This window comes from Balaenoptera physalus, assembly GCF_965194825.1.
Source record: "Balaenoptera physalus genome assembly, chromosome: 2".
In the NCBI taxonomy this organism is placed as follows: domain Eukaryota; kingdom Metazoa; phylum Chordata; class Mammalia; order Artiodactyla; family Balaenopteridae; genus Balaenoptera; species Balaenoptera physalus.
Window position 1 is genome coordinate 152,580,508 of NC_138883.1, and position 22,247 is coordinate 152,602,754.

Below are 22,247 nucleotides of genomic sequence, written 5' to 3' on the forward strand. Positions count from 1 at the left end.
ACCCCATGTCCCCCCACTGCTCTGTACCCCCTCCTGCACCCCAGGGCCCCCACTTCTGACTCTTCCCTCCTGCACTCCATGTTCCCCCACTGCTGGATCACCTCTCCTCCACCCCATGTCCCCCCACTGCTGGGGCCCCTCTCCTGCACCCCATGTCCCCCCACTGCTGGGCCCCTCCTCCGGCACTCCACGTACCCCCACTGTTGGGTCTCCCCTCCTGCATCCCATGTCCCCCCTCTGCTCTGTCCCCTCCCTGCACCCCTGGGCCCCCACTTCTAAGTCTCCCCTCCTGCACTCCATGTCCCCCACTGCTGGGCCCCCCTCCTGCACCCCTGGCCCTCACTTTCTGTGTCTCTCCTCCTGCACCCCATGTGTCCCCAATTCTGAGTCTCCCCTCCTGCACCCCATGTCCCCCCACTTCTGAGTCTCCGCTCCTGCACCGCATGTCTCCCCACTGCTGCGTCCCTCCTCCTGCACCCCAGGGCCCCCACTTCTGACTCTCCCCTCCTGCATCCCATGTCCCCCCACTGCTGGGTCCCCCCTCCTGCACCCCAGGCCCCCCACTTCTGAGTCTCCCCTCCACCCCATGTGCCCCCACTGCTAGGTCCCCCCTCTTGCACCCAGGGCCCCCCACTTCTGTGTCTCCCCTCCTGCACTCCATGTCCCCCGACTGCTGCATACCCCCTCCTGCACCACAGGCATCCCACTTGAGTCTCCGGTTCTGCAACGCATGTCTCCCCACTGCTGGGCCCCCCTCCTGCACCCCGGGTCCTCCACTTCTGAGTCTCCCCTCCTGCACCCCATGTCTCCCCACTGCTGGGCCACCCTCCTGCACCCCGGGTCCTCCACTTCTGACTTTCCCCTCCTGCACCCCATGTCTCCCCACTGCTATGTCCCCCCTCCTGCACCCTGGTCCCCCACTTCCGCATCTCCCCTCCTGTACTTCATGTCCCCCCAGTGCTGGGTTCCCCCTCCTGCACCCCAGGACCCCCGCTTCTGAGTCTCCCCTCCTGCACTCCATGTCCCCCCACTGCTGGGTCCCCTCTCCTGCACCCTGGGCCCCCCACGTCCGAGTCTCTTTCTGCACTTCATGTGCCCCCACTGCTGGGTCCCCCCTCCTGCACCCCAGGACCCCCATTTCTGAGTCTCCCCTCCTGCACTCCATGTCCCGCCACTGCTGGGTCCCCTCTACTGCACCCTGGGCCCCCCACATCCGAATCTCCCCTCCTGCACCCCAGGCCCCCCACTTCTGAATGTTCCCTCCTGCACCCCAGGTCCCCCACTTCTGTGTCTCCCCTCCTGCACTCCATGTCCCCCGACTGGTGCGTCCCCCTTCCTGCACCCCAGGCCCCGCACTTCTGAGTCTCCCGTCCTACACCCCATGTCCCCCCACTGCTGGGCCCCCTCTCCTGCACCCCATGTCCCCCACTGCTGGGCTCCCCCTCCTGCACTCCACGTACCCCCACTGCTGGGTCTCTCCTCCTGGACCCCATGCCCCCCACTTCCGAGTCTCCCCTCCTGCACTCCATGTCCCCCAACTGCTGCGTCCCCCCTCCTGCACCCCAGGCCCCCCACTTCCGTGTCTCCCCTCCTGCACTTCATGTTTCCCCACTGCTGGGTCCCTCCTCCTGCACCCCAGACGCCCCACTTTTGTGTCTCCCCTCCTGCACTCCATGTCCCCCCACATCTGAGTCTCTCCTGCACCTCAGGGGCCCCACTTCTGAGTCTCCCTTCCTGCACCCCATGTCCCCCCACTGCTGGGTCCCCCCTCTTGCACCCTATGTCCCCCCACTGCTAGGTCCCCGCTCCTGCACCCTGGGACCCCATATCCGAGTCTCCCCTCCTTCACCCCAGGTCCCCCACTTCTGTGTCTCCCCTCCTGCACTCCATGTCCCCCGACTGGTGCGTCCCCCTTCCTGCACCCCAGGACCCCCACTTCTGAGTCTCCGCTCCTGCACCCCATGTACCCCCCCTTCTGAGTCTCCCCTCCTGCACTCCATGTCCCCCCACTGCTGAGTCCCCCCTCCTGCACCACAGGCGCCCCACTTTTGTGTCACCCCTCCTGCACCCCATGTCTCCCCACTGCTGGCCCCCCTCCTGCACCCCAGGTCCTCCACTTCTGAGTCTCTCCTCCTGCACCCTATGTCTACCCAATTCTGAGTCTCCCCTCCTGCACCCCATGTCCCCGCACTTCTGAGTCTCTGCTCTTGCACCGCATGTCTTCCCACTGCTGGGTCCCCCCTCCTGCACCCCAGGGACCCCACTTCTGACTCTCCCCTCCTGCACCCCATGTCCCCCCACTGCTATGTCCCCCCTCCTGCACCCTGGGCCCCCCACTTCCGAGTCTCTCCTCCTGCACTTCATGTCCCCCCACTGCTGGGTTCACCCTCCTGCACCCCATGTTCCCCACTGCTGGGCCACCTCTCCTGCACCCCATGTCCCCCACTGCTGGGCCCCCCCTTCTGCACTCCATGTACCCCCACTGCTGGGTCTCTCCTCCTGCACCCCATGCCCCCCACTTCCGAGTCTCCCCTCCTGTACTTCACATCCCCCCACTGCTGGGTCCCCCTCCTGCACCCCTTGCCCCCCACTTCTGAGTCTCCCCTCCACTCCATGTCCCCCACTGCTGGGCCCCCCTCCTGCACCCCAGGCCCTCCACTTCTGTGTCTCTCCTCCTGCACCCCATGTCTCCCCAATTCTGAGTCTCCCCTCCTGCACTCCATGTGCCCCCACTGCTGGGTCACCCCTCCTGCACCCCAGTTGCCCCACTTTTGTGTCTCCCCTCCACTCCATGTACCCCCACTGCTGGTTCCCTCCTGCACCCCATGTCCCCCCACTGCTGGGCCCCCTCTCCTGCACCCCATGTCCCCCACTGCTGGGCCCCCCCTCCTGCACTCCACGTACCCCCACTGCTGGGTTTCTCCTCCTGCACCCCATGCCCCCCACTTCCGAGTCTCCCCTCCTGTACTTCATGTCCCCCCACTGCTGGGTCCCCTCCTGCACCCCATGTCCCCCTACTCCTGGGTCCCCCCTCCTGTACCTCTGGCCCCCCACTGCTGGGTCCCCCCTCCTGCACCCCATGCATCCCACTTTTGTGTCTCCCCTCCTGCACCCCGTATCTCCCCACTGCTGAGTTCCCCCTGCTGCACCCCATGTGCCCCCACTGCTAGGTCCCCCCTCCTGCACCCCATGTCCCCCCACTGCTGGGTCCCCCCTCCTGCACCTCACATGCCCCACTTTTGTGTCTCCCCTCCTGCACCCCATGTCTCCCCCCGGCTGGGTCTTCCCTCCTGCACTCCATGTCCCCCCACTGCTGGGTCCCCCCTCCTGTACCTCTGGTCCGCCACTGCTGGTTCCCCCCTGCTGCACCCCATGTCCCCCCACTGCTGGGTTCCCCCTGATGCACCCCAGGTGTCCCACTTCTGAGTCTCCCCTCCTGCACTCCATGTGCCCCCCACTGCTGGGTCCCCCCTCCTGCACCCCAGACCCCCCAGTTCTGAGTCTCCCCTCCTGCACTCCATGTCCCCCCACTGCTGGATCACCCCTCCTGCACCCCACATCCCCCCACTGCTGGGTCTGCCCTCCTGCACTACATGTCCCCCCCTGCACCCCTGGGCCCCCACTTCTGAGTCTCCCCTCCTGCACCCCAGGTCCCCCACTTCTGTGTCCCCTTTGACCACATGGATGCACGTTCCCTCTGACCCCGTACCCATCCTGCTTCAGGCTCTCCACAGCTCGCTGGGCTGTTGAAGGAGTGCGATAGCTACCCGGAGTTTTGTGTCCTCGTTTGCGTGGTGCCCGCCACTGTTAGCAACAACGTCCCAGGCACAGACCTGAGCGTGGGCTGTGACAGCGGACTGAATGTGGTCATGGAAGTAAGAGCTTCTGTGTTTGCCGTCGTGGTTTGTTTCTTTGCCGCAAGAAGACAGCCCATCAGGTGGAACCCGTAGGGTCTGTCTTTCCCCCTCAAGGAGAAACGGAAGGGGGACCCCATCCGATCTTCCAGGACAAATGAGTCCAGTTTACCGTCAGCTCAAGTTTGCGTCACTTCCCACCCAGCTTCTCTTTCCCTGGGGGGCGGGGTGAGCCCGGGGGGTGAGCCCACCTGTGCCGACTAAAAATAGGCTGTTCCATGGGGGCTCTGGGTGACCCCTGCTCCTGCACCCCCTAGACCAGAGGCCTGAGGTGCCTTCCAGTGTGGTGAGGCTGCTGCCAGGTCCCCAGGTGACGAGCTGGCCGCGTGGTCCGCTGGAGGAGACGGGACATGGAGCAGGTTGGGGCAGGGGAGTGTAGACGGTCCCAAGGGGCGTGAGAGTCCAGCCGCGGGCCACGGGGAGGAGACGCCCTTCCTTGTAGTGTGAGGGCGCTGCCCTCGGGGGCTTCACCCGCAGCCCCTCCCCTCCTCATCCGAGTGGGGGTCCAGCAGCTGAGGTGTCACCCGCGCTCTGCGGGGCCAGCGCCTCCGAGCCCCGCCCACCCGGCTTCTGCTCTGGGGCGTGTCCTGCCCCATCAAGCCCCCCCTCCCCCCCACAGAGGTTCAGAGCCCTCTGTGCTGGAGGGTTCTCGCGCTCAGCTGGGCACAGACCACTGGGAAAGAGCGGTTCAGTGCAGGCTCTGACTGCAAGGCGGGGAGGCCGTCACCAGGACCTCCGCCGTCCAGGCCGACGGGCACGTCTGGGGCATTCTGCTCCCCAAGATGGGGGCTCCGCGGGCCCAGCACTTAGCCCCCCCGCTTCCATCAGGTAGCCCCGGCCATAGATGCTGGTGAGGGCGGGCATCCCCCCCACTCCTCCGCAGGGCGTTGTCTGCACCTCCAGACGCCCGCCCTCACTGTCACCCTCCCGCCCCTACCTGGCACGTGTCACCCGCCACCCGGCCTCACCAGCCGCCTGCGCCTTGTGGATGGGAACCCCCAAGGGGGTGCGTAACTGCGCGCCGAGGTGTCTTCGTGCCCGAGCCCATGCGCTCTTTCCCATCTTAACGCCCTTCCAAGCGCCACCTCATCTTTTCACATTGGGCTTTATGTTTACAACACCCACGTGGCAAAATGTGAGCAGTTCTGGGACTTTGAATAACTTGAGGATTTTCCTCCAGTGGAGAATTCCCGGGGATTTTTCTTGGGGAATCCTCTGTCCCCGCCAGAGGGCGCCAGCGCTGGGCGAGAGGGGATGTTCCCGCAGCGGCCGTGGCGGCAGGGCTGGTCCGGGCCGGGCAGGGGCGTCGGCCCTCCTGGATGCCCTCCTCTCACCCCAGAAGTCAGAGCCAGCCCGCCCTGTACCACCCACCAGGGACTGGGGCGCGCGGTCCTGCGGCCTCTTCCGTGCCAGCCCTGCTCTCGGTAATTGGATGAGACGCTGCCGGGAGGACTTGCTATTTTTAGATCAAGTGAACTCAAGCCTCAGACACAACCTGGGTGAATGAGAGAGTTGACAGGCGTTTAAGCGCCTGGCTCCCCGGGGCTCCCAGCCGCCCAGGCCGTGTCAGCTGTCAGGTGCCCGCAGTGGCTCCCTCTTCACCGTCTGAGTCGGGCCGAGACGCAGGTACTCGCCTCGCAGGAGAGGGGCTTTGCCCTTAGGTGGTTACAGAGCTGCTCTCTGCGTTAGTGACGGTGACTCTCTGCCTTCAGTGTCAGGCTGGGTCAGGAAAGGAACCCACGTGACCTGCAGCTCTGGGAGGGGCCTGTGCACCCCCCAGCCCTGAATTCCTCTGAGACAAAGACCAGGCAGGGAGGTTTAAGTGCTTGAAGGCCACGTAAAGGAGCCCGTGGAAACCCTCCCGCCCCCTGTGACCCTCACACTGCCGGGCACCCGCATCCCCGCCTAAGTACCGGGAAGACAAGATGGGTCGCCTTGATGCGATTTCTTCTTCCCATCTTGGCTCCTGGAGAACGCGGAGCTGCCCACCGGCTGAAGCACGCACTGAATTTTGATTAAATCAATCTAACTGGGGAGGGTGATGATGCATCAAACACACTGAAAGTATAGTCAGGAATGATGGAAGGGAGCCTGTGTTTGTTCATCAAAGCGCTCCTTCACGTTTAACCCGAGGCACTGGAGTGAGGACCTCCCATTGGCGGTGTTATACTTCGGTGCACAAACCTCTTTTCCCCGAAACGTGACCCCTGGTCTCCCAAGCCCCCACCCCGACCCCCCATTTAAGATTTCACTCTGGACGCAGAGCTGTTCGGACGGATTTAGGGAACCCTGTACGGTTACCCGTGACTGGCTGATGGATGGGGCAGGATGCTGCCTGCTTTTCTTTCTTTCGTTGTCAGACACTAACTGAGCGCTGACTGTGCGATTCCCGTCTTCATGGGATTGGCAGTCTAGCGAGGAAGGCACCCCACCCCCGAATCAGAGAATTACTCAGTTGCAGAAACCTGTACTGTGGAGAGAGGCCTCGAGGTGTCACCAGAGCCCCTGGCAGAGGGGACCTGCAGTCCTGGCGACCACGTATCCTGGATTTCATTCCCACATAAGGGCTCGGTCTCAGGTTCCAGGCACGAGGCCCTGGGTGTTTTTGGGGGCCGCAGTCCAGCCCCCACGAGCAGGCCGTGAGAGGCCCCTGGGGCGGGCGGCGGGGACTGGTGTGATGCTTCTGAAGGGCTGAGCGAGGCCAGATGCGGACACGAGCGTGTGTGGTGGACAGACCAGGGCAGCGGCCTCGCAGGCTCCCCCGAGAGAGGACGGCGGCTGGACGGGTTTCTGTGTCCCCGAGGGCCCGGTGCAGGCGTTTCCTGGTGGGGGGGGCGGACGGCCATCTGTGTATCGGCGAGTCTTCCGGGGGCAGGTCTGGAACCATCGTCCGGCTCTGGGGAGAGGTGCCCCACGGGAGGTAGTCCAGGGATAGACTGAGGACAGCCAGATCCAAGCGTCCTCGGGGCTTTCCAGGAGAAAATAAAGCAAGGGATTTGCCCGCTGCCCGAGCCCGACAAGCCCGGCAGCGCAGCCCCGCGAGCCCGCGGGCAGAGGGCGCGGGGGCCCCAGCGCACCGACCGAGGTCAGGGCCGGGCTGTGGGGTGGTGTCGCACGTGGCCTGACCGTGTCCTTCTGTGCAGACGTGTGACCGCATCAAGCAGTCGGCCAGTGGGACCAAGCGCCGCGTCTTCATCATCGAGACCATGGGGGGCTACTGCGGCTACCTGGCCAACATGGGGGCGCTGGCTGCCGGCGCCGATGCCGCCTACATCTTCGAGGAGCCTTTCGACATCCGGGACCTGCAGGTACGCGGACACAGGGCTGGGGGTGCTGCCGCCTGATGGGTCGACAGAGGCGCTGGTGATGCGCCAGGTTCGGGCACCCGCCTCCCCCTCCTCGTTCCCTGACTGCACTCACGCCAGTGACGCGTTAGGGCTCTGTCCGCAGTGACAGGGTAACAGCAGGAACAGACACATTTCAGGGCACCTGCTGCTCTTTAACCCAAGCTTGTAAGTTTCTGTCTCTTACACTCTTGTCTATGAAGCAGTTATCGCCCTTCCTGGGAAGGCCCCACACCCACAGGGACGCGGACGTGTTCAGGGGGCCCGGTGCTTTGCCGGCTGATGGCTACGGATGTCCAGGCTGTGGGGTACACACAATGGCCAGAGCTCGGGTGTCCCTGTGGGGCTGAGTGGGGCGAAATGTGCAGCAGCTGGAGGACAGCACCCCTGCCCGGAGGAGCCCTTCGTCCCTTGGGACCGCAGGACTTAATGAGGGTTGCCCGGCGCCCACTGGGGAGGCTTGACCAGGCAGGGACGCAGCAAAGTAGGTGTTTTCAGCTAAAGCCAGGACAGGAAATACACTCACTACCTGCAGCGTGCTTCTTTCTAAACATGTTTGCTTTTGTGTCACTCTCTCCCTTTCTTGCACATTTTCTTTCTCAAGACACAGTAGTCCTTCCTTAGAAAATTTGTGCACCGATTTGAGTCTCTAGGTTTCTCCTGGCCTGAAAATGCTTGGTAGGCAGTTTTGCGAGTTTCTGTATAGTGAGGTAACAGGTATTTTTCTCTGAGATAGAAAACACTGTCATGGAAATGGATAAGGAGCAGCGGAGGAAAGTATCAGCTCTAGGCGAGTACATGGAATACACACACTGATGTGTTCAAGGGAAACCGTTCATCTGGGCAAGCGCCTCCCATGGACGCCATGCGTGGCACTGACTCAGTGACACCCCCCTCCCCCTGCCGTGGCCGTGGGCTGCTGGGTTACAGGTTCCCTGGCGTTTGTCACTAGCTGATACGTCACTCGTCTGCTGTCCTCTCCGCTACGAGGTGAACTCGGAGCAGCTGCCCCGACTTCCCCGCTGCCACTGTCACAGGGCCGGACAGTACCCGGCACACAGTAGGCACTTAATAAAAGTGTCCTAAGGGAACACTCTTTCCTAGTCCAACGTGGAGCACCTGACGGAGAAGATGAAGACCACCATCCAGAGGGGACTCGTGCTCAGGTAAGGGGCCTCTGGCTGCCCCCAGCTGAGCCCCGGCTGCTCAGAAAGAACCCGCTTCGCCTAACCCCCCGCGAGCGGCCACTTCTCTGCACGATCTCGCTCTGAATCCTGCAGAAATGAGCGGAGTCACTGTGCTGCTTTGTGTTCAGACTTGTGGGCATTTAAATAATTGGACGGTAATTTTTAAAAATTCATTTTTGCTGTGTAGTCAGTTTTCTTGTTTAAGATTCTGCAAGTCATTTCTTTAACTAAGCCGCTGACCTTGATAGAGAAGGCCGTGTGCAGCGGCGGGCAGGATGGGAGCAAGCTGCCGTGTGTTTCAGGAACGAGAGCTGCAGTGAGAACTACACCACCGACTTCATCTACCAGCTCTACTCAGAGGAGGGCAAGGGGGTGTTCGACTGCAGGAAGAACGTGCTGGGTCACATGCAGCAGGTGGGCCGCGGGCTAGGGAGGGGGCCAGATGCCTGTGACTTTTCTCAGATGGGTGTCCTATTTTAGCCATTTTGGAAAAAAATGTGTATTCATGGGTAAATTCCAAGATGATTAAAATCAACATCTGAACTGTGTTATTGTTACACCAGATATCACCAGCCTCAGGAATCCTTTCCACTGTTTGTGATATTTGGGCAGATGGGCTTTTTAAGGAAAGCCATCTACTTTCATATAAATAGTGACACCAGTTGAGTGGATAGACATTCAAATTAAGTACTTGATTCAGTATCAGGCCTTATTACCCATTTCAACTGGAATCTCAGACAGATGATACTTCTTTGAGATTTGCATCAAATTGGAGCGATTTGGGAAGAATCTTGGGGTACACATGTAAATGCACCCAGACGACAAGGCAGGCGGCGGGCATGGAGGGACCCGGTCCCCTGACGGCAGGCCTGTCCATCACCACCGCTCAGTCCTGTGTCTTAGGAACTTGTAGCCCAGGGCCCATTAATGCACTGAATCCCCTGAAACTACATGATGGACTGACTGGTGGGCATGTGTGCGCCTTTGTGAAAGCGAGCCCACAGAGTTGATCAGATTCTTAAAGGAACTGTGACCACCTCTCCCCATCCCCGTAACCCACCCCAAAACAAGGTTAAGGAATCCTGCTGAAGATTCTAAACTAACAAAGATGCTTGTTGACCAGTTGGTTGATTAAAAGCCTCCTCCTTCGGGGAAGCACTGAGATGCCTGATGGGCTGGGCTTTGGCTGCAGGAGTTATGGGGTTTGTTTTGGTTTGTTTGGTCCCAGCCATATACAAGGAGATAGAAATATGCAACAAGAACTCCCCAAAACCCATTACAAATTTGAGTCTCTCAGAAATGTGATGTGAATTTTGTTAAACAGTCATTTTAATTTCTATTCCATTTAAAAAAACTAACAGTCAGAAAGGTGTCGCTGTGTAACTAACATTCAGGTACTTCTAACCACCAACAGGGTGGGGCGCCTTCTCCATTTGATAGAAACTTTGGAACCAAAATTTCCGCCCGAGCCATGCAGTGGATCAGCACGAAGCTGAAGGAGTCTGCGGGGAGAGGTACCAAGTGGGCAGCGGGGCGGCCGCAGCGCTGGGGGGGCCGTGCTCCGGGCCCCGGTTTCTCCCTGGCTTCCACCCGGCCTGGGACTGCACGGGACAGAACCAGCTCTCACTCAACTCTGCGGCTGCTGCTTAAGGCTCAGGTTATAATTAGGAATAAAAGTAACTAATGAAACAAAATGCTCATTACTGAGGGAGGCATTCCAGTCACGTGGCAACATCTGTCTTCCTTTAATGGAAGACTGCCAGCTCGTGAGGGCTCCGCCAGCAAGGCCCCAGATGGGAGCTTTCCTGGCTGTGTTTCTTTGCCTCGTGGACGCTCTGAACTGGCTTTTACTTAAGATACTTGGCTTCTTCATTGACTCCTTACGGCCTCTTTTTGGAGAAAATGACGGAGGATGGGGAGGTGCCTGGACTATGTCCTCCTTGGCGGGTCCTCCCTCCACGTTTGACTCCGTCCCACTGGCAGCAACGTTGGGATTTGGTGATGTCATTCCCCGGCTCTCCTTCAGGGTTTCTCTTTGTAGGATTAAACCTTCAAAGGCTCTGGTTTTGTGGTTTAGGTGAGAGAAGCAGAGTGCGTTTTCCTGACCTGCCTCTGATGCGGCTGTAGGGCCGGCTTCTGAGACCATCGCCGTGGCCCACCTTTGCCCTCCTGCCACCCGGCTGGACCAGGGCCTCGGTCCCGCCCTGACCCGGGAGTGGGCCGGTTCTCCAGACCAGTCTCACCCACCACAGGCTCGCCTGTGGGGCGCGATCCCCTCCCTCCCTGGGCCACACCCGATGGACCCGTCACCTTTGAAGTATTGCTGTGACGCTGGGTGGGACTGAGACAGGCCCCCCCCCACCCCCGCGGCTGTAAGTGGCTAAACCTCTAGGTTATGAGGGAAGCGCCAGGCCCTTCCTGCCTACGGATCATTCTTGTTTATTCTGTTACTGCTTCATGTTATCTGATGATTTCTTGTTTTGTCTGTATCATTTCTTAGGATTTAAAAATATTTTGATTATTTTAGAGGAATTTTTAATATTTTATAAGGAAGTTCATATTTTATATTCTGTCGAAGTCACATGTTGCAGACGTGTCTCTCCCATTTGTGGCAAACCCTGTCATTTTCTGCAAGGTTATCTTTTAATGAGGTGCTTTTTTAACACTCATTTTACTTTTTACATTTTTTTTTTTTGGCTGCACTGGGTCTCAGCTGCGGCACGTGGGATCTTTCGTTGTGGCACGTGGGCTTCTCTCTAGTTGTGGCGTGCGGGTTCTCTCTCTAGTTGTGACGCGTGGGTTCCAGGGTGCGTGGGCTCTGTAGTTTGCAGCGCGCGGCACAAGCTCGGAAGTTGTGGTGCCTGGGCTTAGCTGCCACGTGGCATGTGGGAACCTAGTTCCCCAACCAGGGATCGAACCCGTGTCCCCTGCATTGGAAGGCGGATTCTCTACCACTGGACCACCAGGGAAATCCCAAGTGCTCTTAATTTTAATGTACCCAATTTTTTTAACTTTGTCCTTGAAAATTTGAGCTTTTTGTGTTACTAAAATATTCACCTCTTACATTTAGTTCTTTAATCCACTTGAACTGATATGCAGTTTAAGGTGTAATATTTTCCATGTGTTCAGTTGAGTGCCAGTCATTGAAAAATCCATTTTTTTCCCCCACCCTGCAGTATAAACTCCATCATAGATCAGGTATCCAAAAACATAAGGGACTATTTCTGGATTGTTAGGTTGATGTTTTGGCATTCAGTTACCGATCCGTGCCAATGTTCCAGTTTTGTGAACAATTACTAATACCTAGTAGGGCAAGTCCTACCTGGGCCTTCTTCCAGTTTTGGCTATTCCTGGCCCTTTGTGTCAAGGTCCCATCAATTATGTTGGATTTTTTTTGGGAGGGGGGGGTGGTGGTTACATTTAAATATAAATCATTTGGAGGAAGAATTGACATTTCTAAAGAACTGAACTTCTAACTCATGAACATTTAATCTCCATATATTTAGGCCTTTTGTTATCTTATCAAAGCATTGTTTTACATAAAGATCTTGCATATCTTTTGATAAGTTTATTCCTGACTTAGTGATTTTAAAAATAAATTATTGTATGGGACTTCCCTGGTGGTGCAGTGGTTAAGAATCCCCCTACCAATGCAGGGGACACAGGTTCAATCCCTGGTCTGGGAAGTTCCCACATGCCGCGGAGCAACTAAGCCCGTGCGCCATGAGCCTGCACTCTAGAGCCCGTGAGCCACAACTACTGAGCCCGTACTTTGCAACAAGAGAAGCCACCACAATGAGAAGCCCACGTGCCACAACAAAGAGTAGCCCCTGCTCACTGCAACTAGGGAAAGCCTGGGAGCAGCAATGAAGACCCAATGTAACCAAAAATAAATAAATTTATTAAAAATATATATTATTGCAAATGGTATTAGTTTCTTATAGCTGGTGTACAGAAATACCACTCATTTTTGTACTCTGATTTTTGCAATCAGTAACTTTCTACACACTCTCTTAATTCTAGTAATTATTTGTAGATTTTTTTTCTTTTGGTTATTATCCACACATATGGCATCTGTATACGACCTTTTTGGTTTTTCCCTTGATACTTTTTGTGGGTGTTTGTGTTCCCTCCAGAGAAATCCTGACATAGTGACAGCAGAACTCGTCTTGTTCTCGACCCTAATGGCACAAGGAATGCCTTCAATGTTTCATGACCGAGAATTCTTACTAATATTTAACTGAAGTCTTTCTTTCTGCAACTTATTATTTGCTGATGGTCTTTGATAGTTACTGGATACCTCTGATGTTCATTAAGTAGTTTTCCAGTCGTGAAGGCTATAACACTTTTGAGTCGAATGAGACAGTCACTTGAATTTCCTTCAGCCGACTTGCTAGTGCTAAGCCCACCTTGCTTTCCTGGGGTGCGTCCCCGACACCCCCAGCTGTGCATGCTCTTCTCACTGCAGGCTGGCCCCATCCACTCTGTCCCTGTCCATTGCAGGGGGTGGGCAGCCTTGTTCTAGCTTTTAAGAGGCCGGGGGGTTCCCCGGGGAGAGCATTTCTAAGGCAAGTTTTGTTTTGATTTTTGGATGTTTGCTAAACCTCTACCTGCATCCCAGCTCTGCTTTCTGTGCAGGGAAAGCTGACAGCTGAATTTCTTCAGTGTTTATAGACCTGCTGGTGTTTGTTCCTTGAATCTGTCTTTTATTTTCCACGAAATTCTCAATTCATCTAAATTTTCAGAAAACTTACCATGAAAATCTTCGTAATACCCTCTTTTCTTTTCAGTGCCTGCAGCACTTCGCCCTCCCTTCACTCCAGACCTTGGTTATTTGTGCCGTTACCTTGACTTCACCCCCTTATTTTCTTACATCATCATTTTTCTGTCTTATAGGAAAAAGATTTGTAAGTGACGATTCCGTCTGTGTGCTGGGAATAAGCAAAAGAAACCTGCTCTTCCAGCCTGTGGCCGAGCTGAAGAAGGAGACAGACTTCGAGTAAGTGCACAGGGCCCTGGGGGAGGGAGGCCCGCTGGGTGGGGGGCCCAGGCCCTGCTCAGCCACCCCTCCCCCTCCCGCAGGCACAGGATCCCCAAGGAGCAGTGGTGGCTGAAGCTGCGGCCCCTCATGAAGATCCTGGCCAAGTACAAGGCCAGCTTCGAGGTGTCGGATGCGGGCCAGCTGGAGCCCGTGCAGCCCCGTGGCCCCGAGGAGCCTGCCACCATCTAGATGCCCCACCTGCCCGTTTTGTAATGTTTAAGTTATTTATGAGCACTTTACGCGAGCATTGTCCAAGTGAACCCTGAGCGCGGCCCGCCTTCCCTGGCCCCCGGCACGGGGTGTCAGCAGTGCTGTCTTCTGTGTCCTGCTTCACCAACTGTGGATCCTGCAGAATTAAACGTTTGCTAAAAGCCAACCACAGTGCCTGGTTTCTTTGTTTTCTAAGTGGGAGTTGAAAACCTCGGGGTGTGTGAGTGGCTCTCAGGGTTTTGTCGGCAGATACAGGCACATGTTTTCTGGGGAGCCAGGAGACAGGCAAGGACAGAGGCACCCGGAGGAAAGAGGTGGTGCTCTGACTGGCTGGCAGGTGCGTGGGTGACTCGCCAAGTGCACCAGGTAAGGTGATACCCCCCGGGGGGGCGGGGGTGGATGCGCACCTGAGTCTTTAGACATGAGCTCCTCTGCCCCTGCTGTGCGCCTGGAGGAGGCGGAGGAGGGGATTCAGTTCCTTTCAAGGCAGGGCCGGCAGTTTCCATTCTGTCTGACAGCGTGACGGGGTGGAGGAGTCAGATCCCGGAGTCAAAGTTGATGCCGTTCCCCAGCCCCGCGTCCTCCAGGCCGGACCACCGCACCCGCTGCTCCGCTGCCTTGGTATGGCCCCGCCGCTGGGGTGAGTGGAGAGCAGACGTCGGGACACCTCTGTCCCTTGGCTCGTGCATTTCTCCATAAAGGCCCTAAAAACTGCTTTAACAAAAAGTGATTTAAAATAATGATGACTATAAAGCATAGGTAGGTCAGAGTCACCTTTTATTTTTAAAGTATGTGTTCTAGGATTAATAGGTAAAATAAGCATTCATAGCATTAGACAGTCTTAAAAACTATAATCTGTGCATCTCTGGCACTTAGTGCATGATTATTTCAGTTAATTTCTTCGTGATCACTCTATTTCCTTCTTCAAGACAGAAACGTTTTCGTCTGACTTGACTTGCCAGGCAATACCTTAGGCAAAATCATAAGAATGCTGTATACATATACATATGATCAAGAGTTTTGCAAAAAAATAATAACTTAAAGGTCAGAAAAGCACAGAGCTCAGTGTCAGGAGGCCTAAGGCTGGGCCAAGTCCCATGGAGTCAGGGTCATCTGCTACCTAATCACCCACGACGGGTCCTTGGCGATGCTCGCATTGTCTGGTCCGAGCAGAGCCACGCCGTGTGTGCTCCTCCCGGCGCCCAGGTACCTGCAGGTGGACGGGTGGGAGTCACTCAGGCACCAGCGAGGGGCGCAGGGTCTGGGCACTAAACCACCTGGCTCCTACTCACCTGTTGCTCACATCGACCAGATCTTCGTGGCGGACGGCGAAGAGCTGCTCGCGGTGCGCCTGCTTCACCTCATCCGAGAGGCCATACAGGAAGCAGTCCAGGCCTGAGTGAGCACAAGTGACAGGATGGAGGGGCATGTGGCCACCTTGGCCCTTTACAGCCTGTTTCCACCAAAGGTCACACTGCTGCCCATCACGCACCCACAGCACGCTCTCCTCCCGACTCAGCTGAGACGCATGGAGGCTGGGAGGGCACGAGCCCGGGGAGCCACGTGGGGGGTCCTGGCTGTTGACACCGCGGCTCGAGGCGCGTCACCTACGCCAGATACCTTTGTCTGAAGGAGCCACCGGAGCGTCCACGGCGGCGAAGACAGACAGCTTTGCCTCGTTGATGTCCTGCTGCGTGAACCTCCCAGACTTGGCCCAGTCGATGGCCTTCAGGAAGGACTGCAGCGTCTCCGTGGAATGCGGGTCCCTGGAGACCCAAGGAGTCAGACTCACATGTTTGGCAGAAAAAGTATAGGGGACACCCAGGCACGACTTCAGTTCTTCCACGCTTCGGGGTTGTTAATGGCTGTTTTAACAGTCCAGACAACCCAGTACTCTGGAAATTGACATGTGGCCACACAAGCCACCGACACACTCTCTGCAGACCTCGCTTGTCACCCCCACTTAGCCACCTGATCCCTGACTACACCGCTGTGACCCCGGAGAGCCGGGGGGACCAGCCGGAAGGAACAGAAGATGCTCGTAAGATGCACCCAGAGGGCACAATGATCACCCCTCAGAGGCCAATTTCCACGGTCCTCCCCTGAAGAGAAAGCTCCAAGGCCCCTCATTCACACGTGCATGTGGTCCTGAGGGTGTCTTGTGGGAAACGCCTCGTCTTTCATGTCCCTCGAGACCCGTGGCCCCCGCATGACCACATCAGCCCATGTCACGGGACGTGAAGCGGTCGGGGGCAGAGAGAAACCCTCTGTCCCTGAGGTGCCAGAGAGGCAGCAGGGCCACAGAACAGAGATGTAAAAGGGCAGAACAGTCTGGCCCTGAAGACCCAGCCCAGCCCCGGAGAGCTTCCAGGTCATCTCCTTACACACCCTGGTTACCAAACCCCAGAGCTATTTAAGGCCAGGGTTTTCTGTACCCTCCTGCTGTCCCTAAGGCCTGCAGCCAAAAGGACCTTGCTGGGTGGGGCTACACACCGGCCCAGGGACAACAGGGGAAGCGTTTTTCTGAAGTTCGCTCCGCGTGTGAGGACACTGGGGCCAGACGGCCCGACTCACCTGTACGAGTAGAGCGTGAAGATCCCGCCATAGCTGAGTCTGGCGCCTCCACCATAAGCACCGCCTTTTTCTCGAATTTCCGTGTGCAAGAATTTAGCTGTCATCAAGCGTGCCAGGATCTTGAGACTGAAAAGATGAAAAAAACGTGAGTTAAAAACAACGCGGCTGGCAGGGCAGTACTGAATATATAAACGCGGAGTAACCCAAGACGATGGCAAGTGTGTCTGAGTAAGGACAAAATTAGAACCAAGTAAAACGATACATACATCATGACCTTTTTTAAATTTTAAAATAGAAGCCAGGAGAAAAATGTGAGGAAGATGAACTTTCAGAGGCTTGGGTGAGGGGGTGGGACAGGAACGTCCCTCCTGCTTGACCTGCTGCGGCACACGGAACGTTTAGCAGTGAATGGTCTCCGCGGTGCAGGCGAACATGTGGCCCGTCACTTACTTAAACCCCTGTGTCGCCTGTGCGCTCACGCGTGTACACACAAGGCGTCCTCCCTCAGAAAACACTCCAACAGCGTGAGCTTCTAGCAGGGGGCCCACGTCCCCATGGCTTCCATCGTGAGCAGTGACAGCTGCTGCCCCAGCGCAGCCGAGGTGGTTCCGCAAGGACGGCAGCCAGGCCGACCCAACGGGGGCCTCGCCCGCTCACACCCCGCCCCGCCCCCCGACTGGTCTTTCTACAACAGAGCAGGCGACACAGGCAGAGGGGACGCGAGTGGAGGAGCGAACCTGAGGCTCTGGGAGAGGGTGGGGACCCCGTGCAGATAGGCCCTGATCCCCCACAGGGACGGGGCTACACCCCCCACGCATCTTTTTTCAGAAACTTCTGTTACGTAAAGGAAATTATAAAATACAAAAGAATGGAAAAAACACCTATGATCCCAGCACCCAGGAGTAGGTACCTCTTGTTTTTGTTTCTGAACCTACATCTTTCTATTCAATATAGAAACACACGTTCCTACTCCTGATGGCCTGGCAGAGCGTGTTTGATTCCTGTAAACACGGAAACAAGCTGACGGAGAAGCTGAGGTGTGCTGACACTTCCCACACAGACACCCTGCCCCTTGAGCCCAGCAGCAGCGCCGTGCTCCAGAGCTGCTCCGCACCCACCATCAAGCGTCCCCAGCGGCGCCCCTCCCCCTCGCACCTGGCGTGGGCCGGGGCCGCGTACGGGGCAGTCCTGATGCACTCGGCTACGTAGTTCACCGGGAATGGGAACAGGAAGTGCGTCTTCATCGGGCAGGGCTTGAAGGTGGGGTCCTGGGGGCAGAGGCCGTCACCACCGTGTGGCCCAGGGGCCAGCTGGGCAGGTGCCCCCGAGTACCCAGACCCCCGCATTGCGACGCCCTGGGCAGCACCGGCCACGTCGCCATACATAACAGCCAGGCGCTGATGACCTCGTCCCGCACAACCTCACCTCAGAGCTGAGATGAAGTATCCTACCCCCAACCCAGACTCCCCTGGGACCATATCATGGCACGCCATTCCCAGGGCAGTGTGTGTGACCTTGCTTGGTCACTCCCCCAGGACACGCCAGGCCAGCTGCCAGAGCCACCAGAGCTCAGGGGCAGCGGGGCGCACGGGAGGGGAGGTGACCCCCACGTGGCAGTGACGTTTAACCAGAGGTGGACTGAACACGAGGCGTCCACACAGACAGCACCTGGCGGTCCTACCCGACAGACACCCAGCTGGTGACGGAAGGGCCCACGGATGCACAGCGGGCAGGGCATTAAGCAGAAGGGACTCACCGTCACCAGCTTCCTCGTGACCAGGGAGTGCCTGCCAGGTCCCTTAGGTGCAGGTTTCTGAAAGTAAAATGTTTCCCAGAGAAATGAGAAAACGCCCAAGCTCAGGTGAGCAGGTAAGGTACATTCCAGGAAGTGCACAGAGCTCACGACAAGCGTCAGGGTACATCTTCTCGAGGCTTCAAGCTCTGAGGCTGCTGCATCCCCAGCCCAAGTGGCCCTCCAATCAGGAGACTTCACTGCAAGGCTCAAGTGGCTACAGGGAAGCACAGGATCGAAGGCCAAACTACAGGGTTTAGATTCACTGGGTTTCCTGGCCCTACGGGCAGGCAGGGGGCACAACCTCACCTCCACCACGTGCGGGGGTGCAGGCTTCCGCTCCTTCTTACTCCGGCTGAGGGTCCTGAGGAAGCTGTCCACCGAATTCTCCACCTGAGACATCTGCTGGGGTGTAGCATTCACGGAACATCTGTTTAAAAAAGTCTATGTGCAGAAAACCATTACTATGAAAAATAAAATGTTACATTTTGCATAATTAAAACAAAGATAAATCACATACAAAATAATGCTCAAAAGTGTAAAAACGTTTACATGTAAACGTAAAAACAAAAACCGAATAAAACAGCAGCCAAACAAGGCAACACTACAGCCGTCTTCCTTCACCACGTTTTCCAGGTACAAAAAAGCCTGTCCCTTATCTCAGTGTCTTACAGACAATAAAGAGCCAGTTCTGCTAAACTCTGTGCTCTCCTGAGAACAAGGAGGATGCAGAGACTAGATCTCCAACAGTGCCTTCAGGGCTACAGTATCAGAGGACTGAAAACATAATTATTTTCTGGAAGAGAATGAATCGGTCATTAAAGTAGAAAAGTGTAAGTAGGCAAAGAACTGCCACGCTCCCAAAAAAACATTTCTCTGTGGCTCTTCTGAACTCTACAGAATCACAGATACCATCATACGTACAGCACACTGACAAATGGTATCCTTTCTGGTTTTGGCCATAAATCCTAAGTCTTATTTTGGTTGAAATAACAGGTACCATGACAACAACACTGTGTTCTAGGCTCTAGACCAACTGCTTTGCAAACATGCCCTCCCTCCTTGCCCTAAATCTGCAAAGGACTATTTCATGGAGGAAACAGAAGGTCCCCGTGGTTAAGTTCCCCGAGACGCCAGCCATGAGTGCAAGGGCAGCCCAGGAACTAACTGGGCGCCGGCTCTGCTGGCCAGAGGCCCCCAACCTCCTGCTGCCCAGATGGTCCGGGACAGCCTGCTAGTGACTCCCAAGAACTGCTGGGCAAAGGTCCTGGGGCGTGTTCCACAGAGGGAGCTGCAAGCTCATCTAAGGCGGCGGCGCTGGCGGTGAGGCGGGTGCTGCCAGCTCAACAGCCGTCGTCCTCTTTAAGTCTCTTTCGTGTCACAACCTGAGCTGAAGGCCAACCACGTGCAGAGGCTGGTGTTCACCCCAAACTGGTGCACAATCATTCTTACGAGAACCTCTGCGCTTTCACCGTGGCCTCGGGCAAGAGGACCTCGGCGGGGTCTCACTGAGGCTCATTTACGGAACATCCGCTGTTGACTCGTGCAGCAGGGAGTCCACCTGTGGCTCCAGGTTAAAGCAGCCTGCCCTCCTCCCCACCTCCCAGGACACTTGTTCAACTTCTGTATAAAACAGCTCTTTCACTGTTAGAACATCTCGAGTCTAAAACGATTCTGTAGCCTCCACCAAGCGTTTTCTAAAAAGCATCTAAAACTACACTTGGTGACACAGGATGAGGATGGAGTCTTTGCTTAGAAACAAAGTGCAGCCCCACCTGAAGTTATCACAGTTCAACAGATGCTTCTTGATGCGCGGGAGCTTCCTCAGGATGGGCTTGATGTCCGTCATCTCTGCGACGCTCTTCATGAGCCTCACCTAAGCCAGAGAACCGACAGGTAGAGATAGACGCACCTTGGCCTGGACCAGACTTCCCTGACACGGGGTCCCGCGGGGACACGGTGGGGCCAGGTTCTGTGCTCGCGGGGGACGCGCACTTGCTCGGGGTGGGGGTGGGGGAGGGGCCGCAGGCTGGGAGGAGGAGGGTGAGCGAAAAAATTTTCCCCATGAAACTTGGCCAGTTTGAGTTAGCCTTCCTGAGACACGAACAATCTATTACGAACCCTGGAGACCCAGCTGCCCCTGAGCGCATCACCTGGTCCATCCCCCCGAAGGTCTCCTGCAAGTCCCCCGCGGGCGCCAGCGTTCTGCCCGCCCTGATGGACGCGTAGAGGTGGCCTGCATCGGGGACCCCGTTGGACAGCTCCTGAGCTGTCATCTTCACCAGCACTCGGAAGTGCTCCTCCTCCTCAAAGCAGGGGCTGCGGAGAAAGAAAAGGTAGTAAATGAGACCCAGTCATGCCCCTTCAACAGCAGGGAAATTTGCTAAGTGTAGGTTCTTAGATGATGTAAACCGTCCCTGGAGATGTCATGAGTCCATAGGAGTCACAGGGGGAAAGAAACCAACAACCAACAAAGGCATGCAGCTTCCGCTCTCAGGACTCGGGTCTCTGGTATGTCTGGGGATTTACGCCTTTGCAAATACTTACTTGTTAAAGATTTCACTCCACAGATGCATCATGTCTGGTAGGTTTCTATCGAGGCAGAAAGATGAAAAGAGCACACCCTAAATCATGACAGAAGAAAAAGAATAAGGAATTAATTATGATGTAATTTAAAAGAAAAAAAGACGCCGGAGAAGACAACCGTCACCACCCTGTGCTGAGGAAACAGCCACCTGCTCGTAGGTGTCGAGGTGCGAGTCGTCGGGGAGCACGTGGGGGGCGGCAGCCAGGCCCCCCGTCTTCAGGTCCACCTGCTGGGCCAGCTCCCTGTAGTCGAGGCCGCCGCAGCCCAGCCTGTGCAGGGAGAGCGCAGAGTCACCGGGGCGGGCCGGGTTCCCACGCGGCGCATCCCCCCAACACCGCCTGCCAGCCCTGCAGCTGCTCCCGCCCCCACCCAAACTCTGCAGGCTGCAGCCGCTCTGCTCAGGTAGTCTTGGGGGTGAAACCTGAAGAACGAGCCTTAAGAAAAAAAGTCACTTCAACTTCTTTTGTAGGAAACATTCTAATCACTGTTCCTAATGTAAGAACTAATTCAAGCCAAGGCGATGACTGAGTTTTTCCTGAATCCACGCTGCCGTGGAAGGGCAGGCGGTGGGAGCCATACTGATAAAAGAGCAGAGAACTCGGGAAAGGTTCACCTCCTCCGGGGGTGACCCCCAGGCCTACGCGTCATATTTAAAGGCTTACATTTTCTGATGAAAATAATCAACTCTTCATAATCTTAAAAAGAACTCAATTGTTGAGATATAGCTATATCTGTATTACCTTGCGCTCTACATTTATAAATATTTTAATGTACTGTATTTTAGTAAGAAAGTATGATTACCATAAGGAAAATTCTCAACAAATACACCATCCACCTTTCTGTAACACTACGGGATTTGAAAATTAAAATGACTCACTGAAAATTGATACTGATACATTGAAACAACACACACAGAAAACATCCACTACTAAACATGCGAAGATGTGCAGAGTTCTATAAATGCGTGTCTTCGCCCCAGAAGGAGCCCCTTACTTGGTGAAGACGTTGCAGAAGAGGGGCACATAGGGCCGGAGCTCCTCGGGCAGGGTGTTCAGACTCGAGAAGGCTCTGAAGTAGATCACGCCATTGGTGGGCTGCGTGCAGTACTGGACGGGCGTGTCCCCAGCTGCAGGAGCAAAGGCACTTCTTTATAATTTTTACCAGTAAAGTTTTAACCATGTAACCGTCATTTAATATTTTTAAAATGCTAAAGCTTTTCAAGGATGGAGGTTTACATTTTATATTAGCCAAAAAACACTATTCATTTGCCATAATTCAGACAAATTTCCCTCTTGTACTTTCATTACAATAAAAGCTGAAAGTCTTCAACGCTAAGTAACCCTTGCGCTTCGTGAAAAACGAGAGCAGAGTAAGAACGTTCTTGGGGTTTTCTAACCACCCCACAGTCCAGCTGCAGTCCAGCCGCCCTCCTCGCCTGCACCCAGACCCTCCTGGGTATCGGCAGGGACTCTGGCAGGCCACTCCCACAACAGGTGACCTCACTTTCACCCACCCCAGACGCAACTCACCCCCTAACAAGTCCTGTCCCCAAACCCGAGGACCCTCATGACCCACAGCACACTGGAACCCACCCCGCT

At 56.1% G+C, this 22,247-nt stretch overlaps 2 protein-coding genes across 7 annotated transcripts in view; one reads left to right on the top strand and one right to left on the bottom strand.

The window, feature by feature from the left end:
• The window catches only part of PFKP (phosphofructokinase, platelet), a 73,168-nt gene extending 59,306 nt beyond the window's left edge, over positions 1-13,862 (top strand). The window contains exons 17-22 of the mRNA XM_082450244.1: positions 7,058-7,222; positions 8,363-8,424; positions 8,748-8,859; positions 9,860-9,959; positions 13,342-13,444; positions 13,528-13,862. Coding sequence (XP_082306370.1) covers positions 7,058-7,222; positions 8,363-8,424; positions 8,748-8,859; positions 9,860-9,959; positions 13,342-13,444; positions 13,528-13,675 — 690 coding nt within the window. The 3' untranslated portion in view covers positions 13,676-13,862. The remainder of the gene's footprint in view (positions 1-7,057; positions 7,223-8,362; positions 8,425-8,747; positions 8,860-9,859; positions 9,960-13,341; positions 13,445-13,527) is intronic.
• A 594-nt stretch (positions 13,863-14,456) lies between these two features.
• PITRM1 (pitrilysin metallopeptidase 1) overlaps positions 14,457-22,247 on the bottom strand; it is a 29,595-nt gene continuing 21,804 nt past the window's right edge. For 3 of the 6 annotated variants that reach the window (XM_082450230.1, XM_082450228.1, XM_082450227.1), the window contains 11 exons: positions 21,643-21,775; positions 20,798-20,918; positions 20,610-20,686; positions 20,216-20,381; positions 19,838-19,938; positions 18,027-18,492; positions 17,426-17,538; positions 16,271-16,396; positions 15,317-15,462; positions 14,989-15,091; positions 14,457-14,906 (listed from right to left, as the gene is read on the bottom strand). In XM_082450230.1, the coding sequence (XP_082306356.1) occupies positions 14,813-14,906; positions 14,989-15,091; positions 15,317-15,462; positions 16,271-16,396; positions 17,426-17,538; positions 18,027-18,492; positions 19,838-19,938; positions 20,216-20,381; positions 20,610-20,686; positions 20,798-20,918; positions 21,643-21,775 (1,646 nt within the window). In that variant the 3' untranslated portion in view covers positions 14,457-14,812. The other 3 variants (XM_082450231.1, XM_082450229.1, XM_082450232.1) reach the window with 2 other exon arrangements.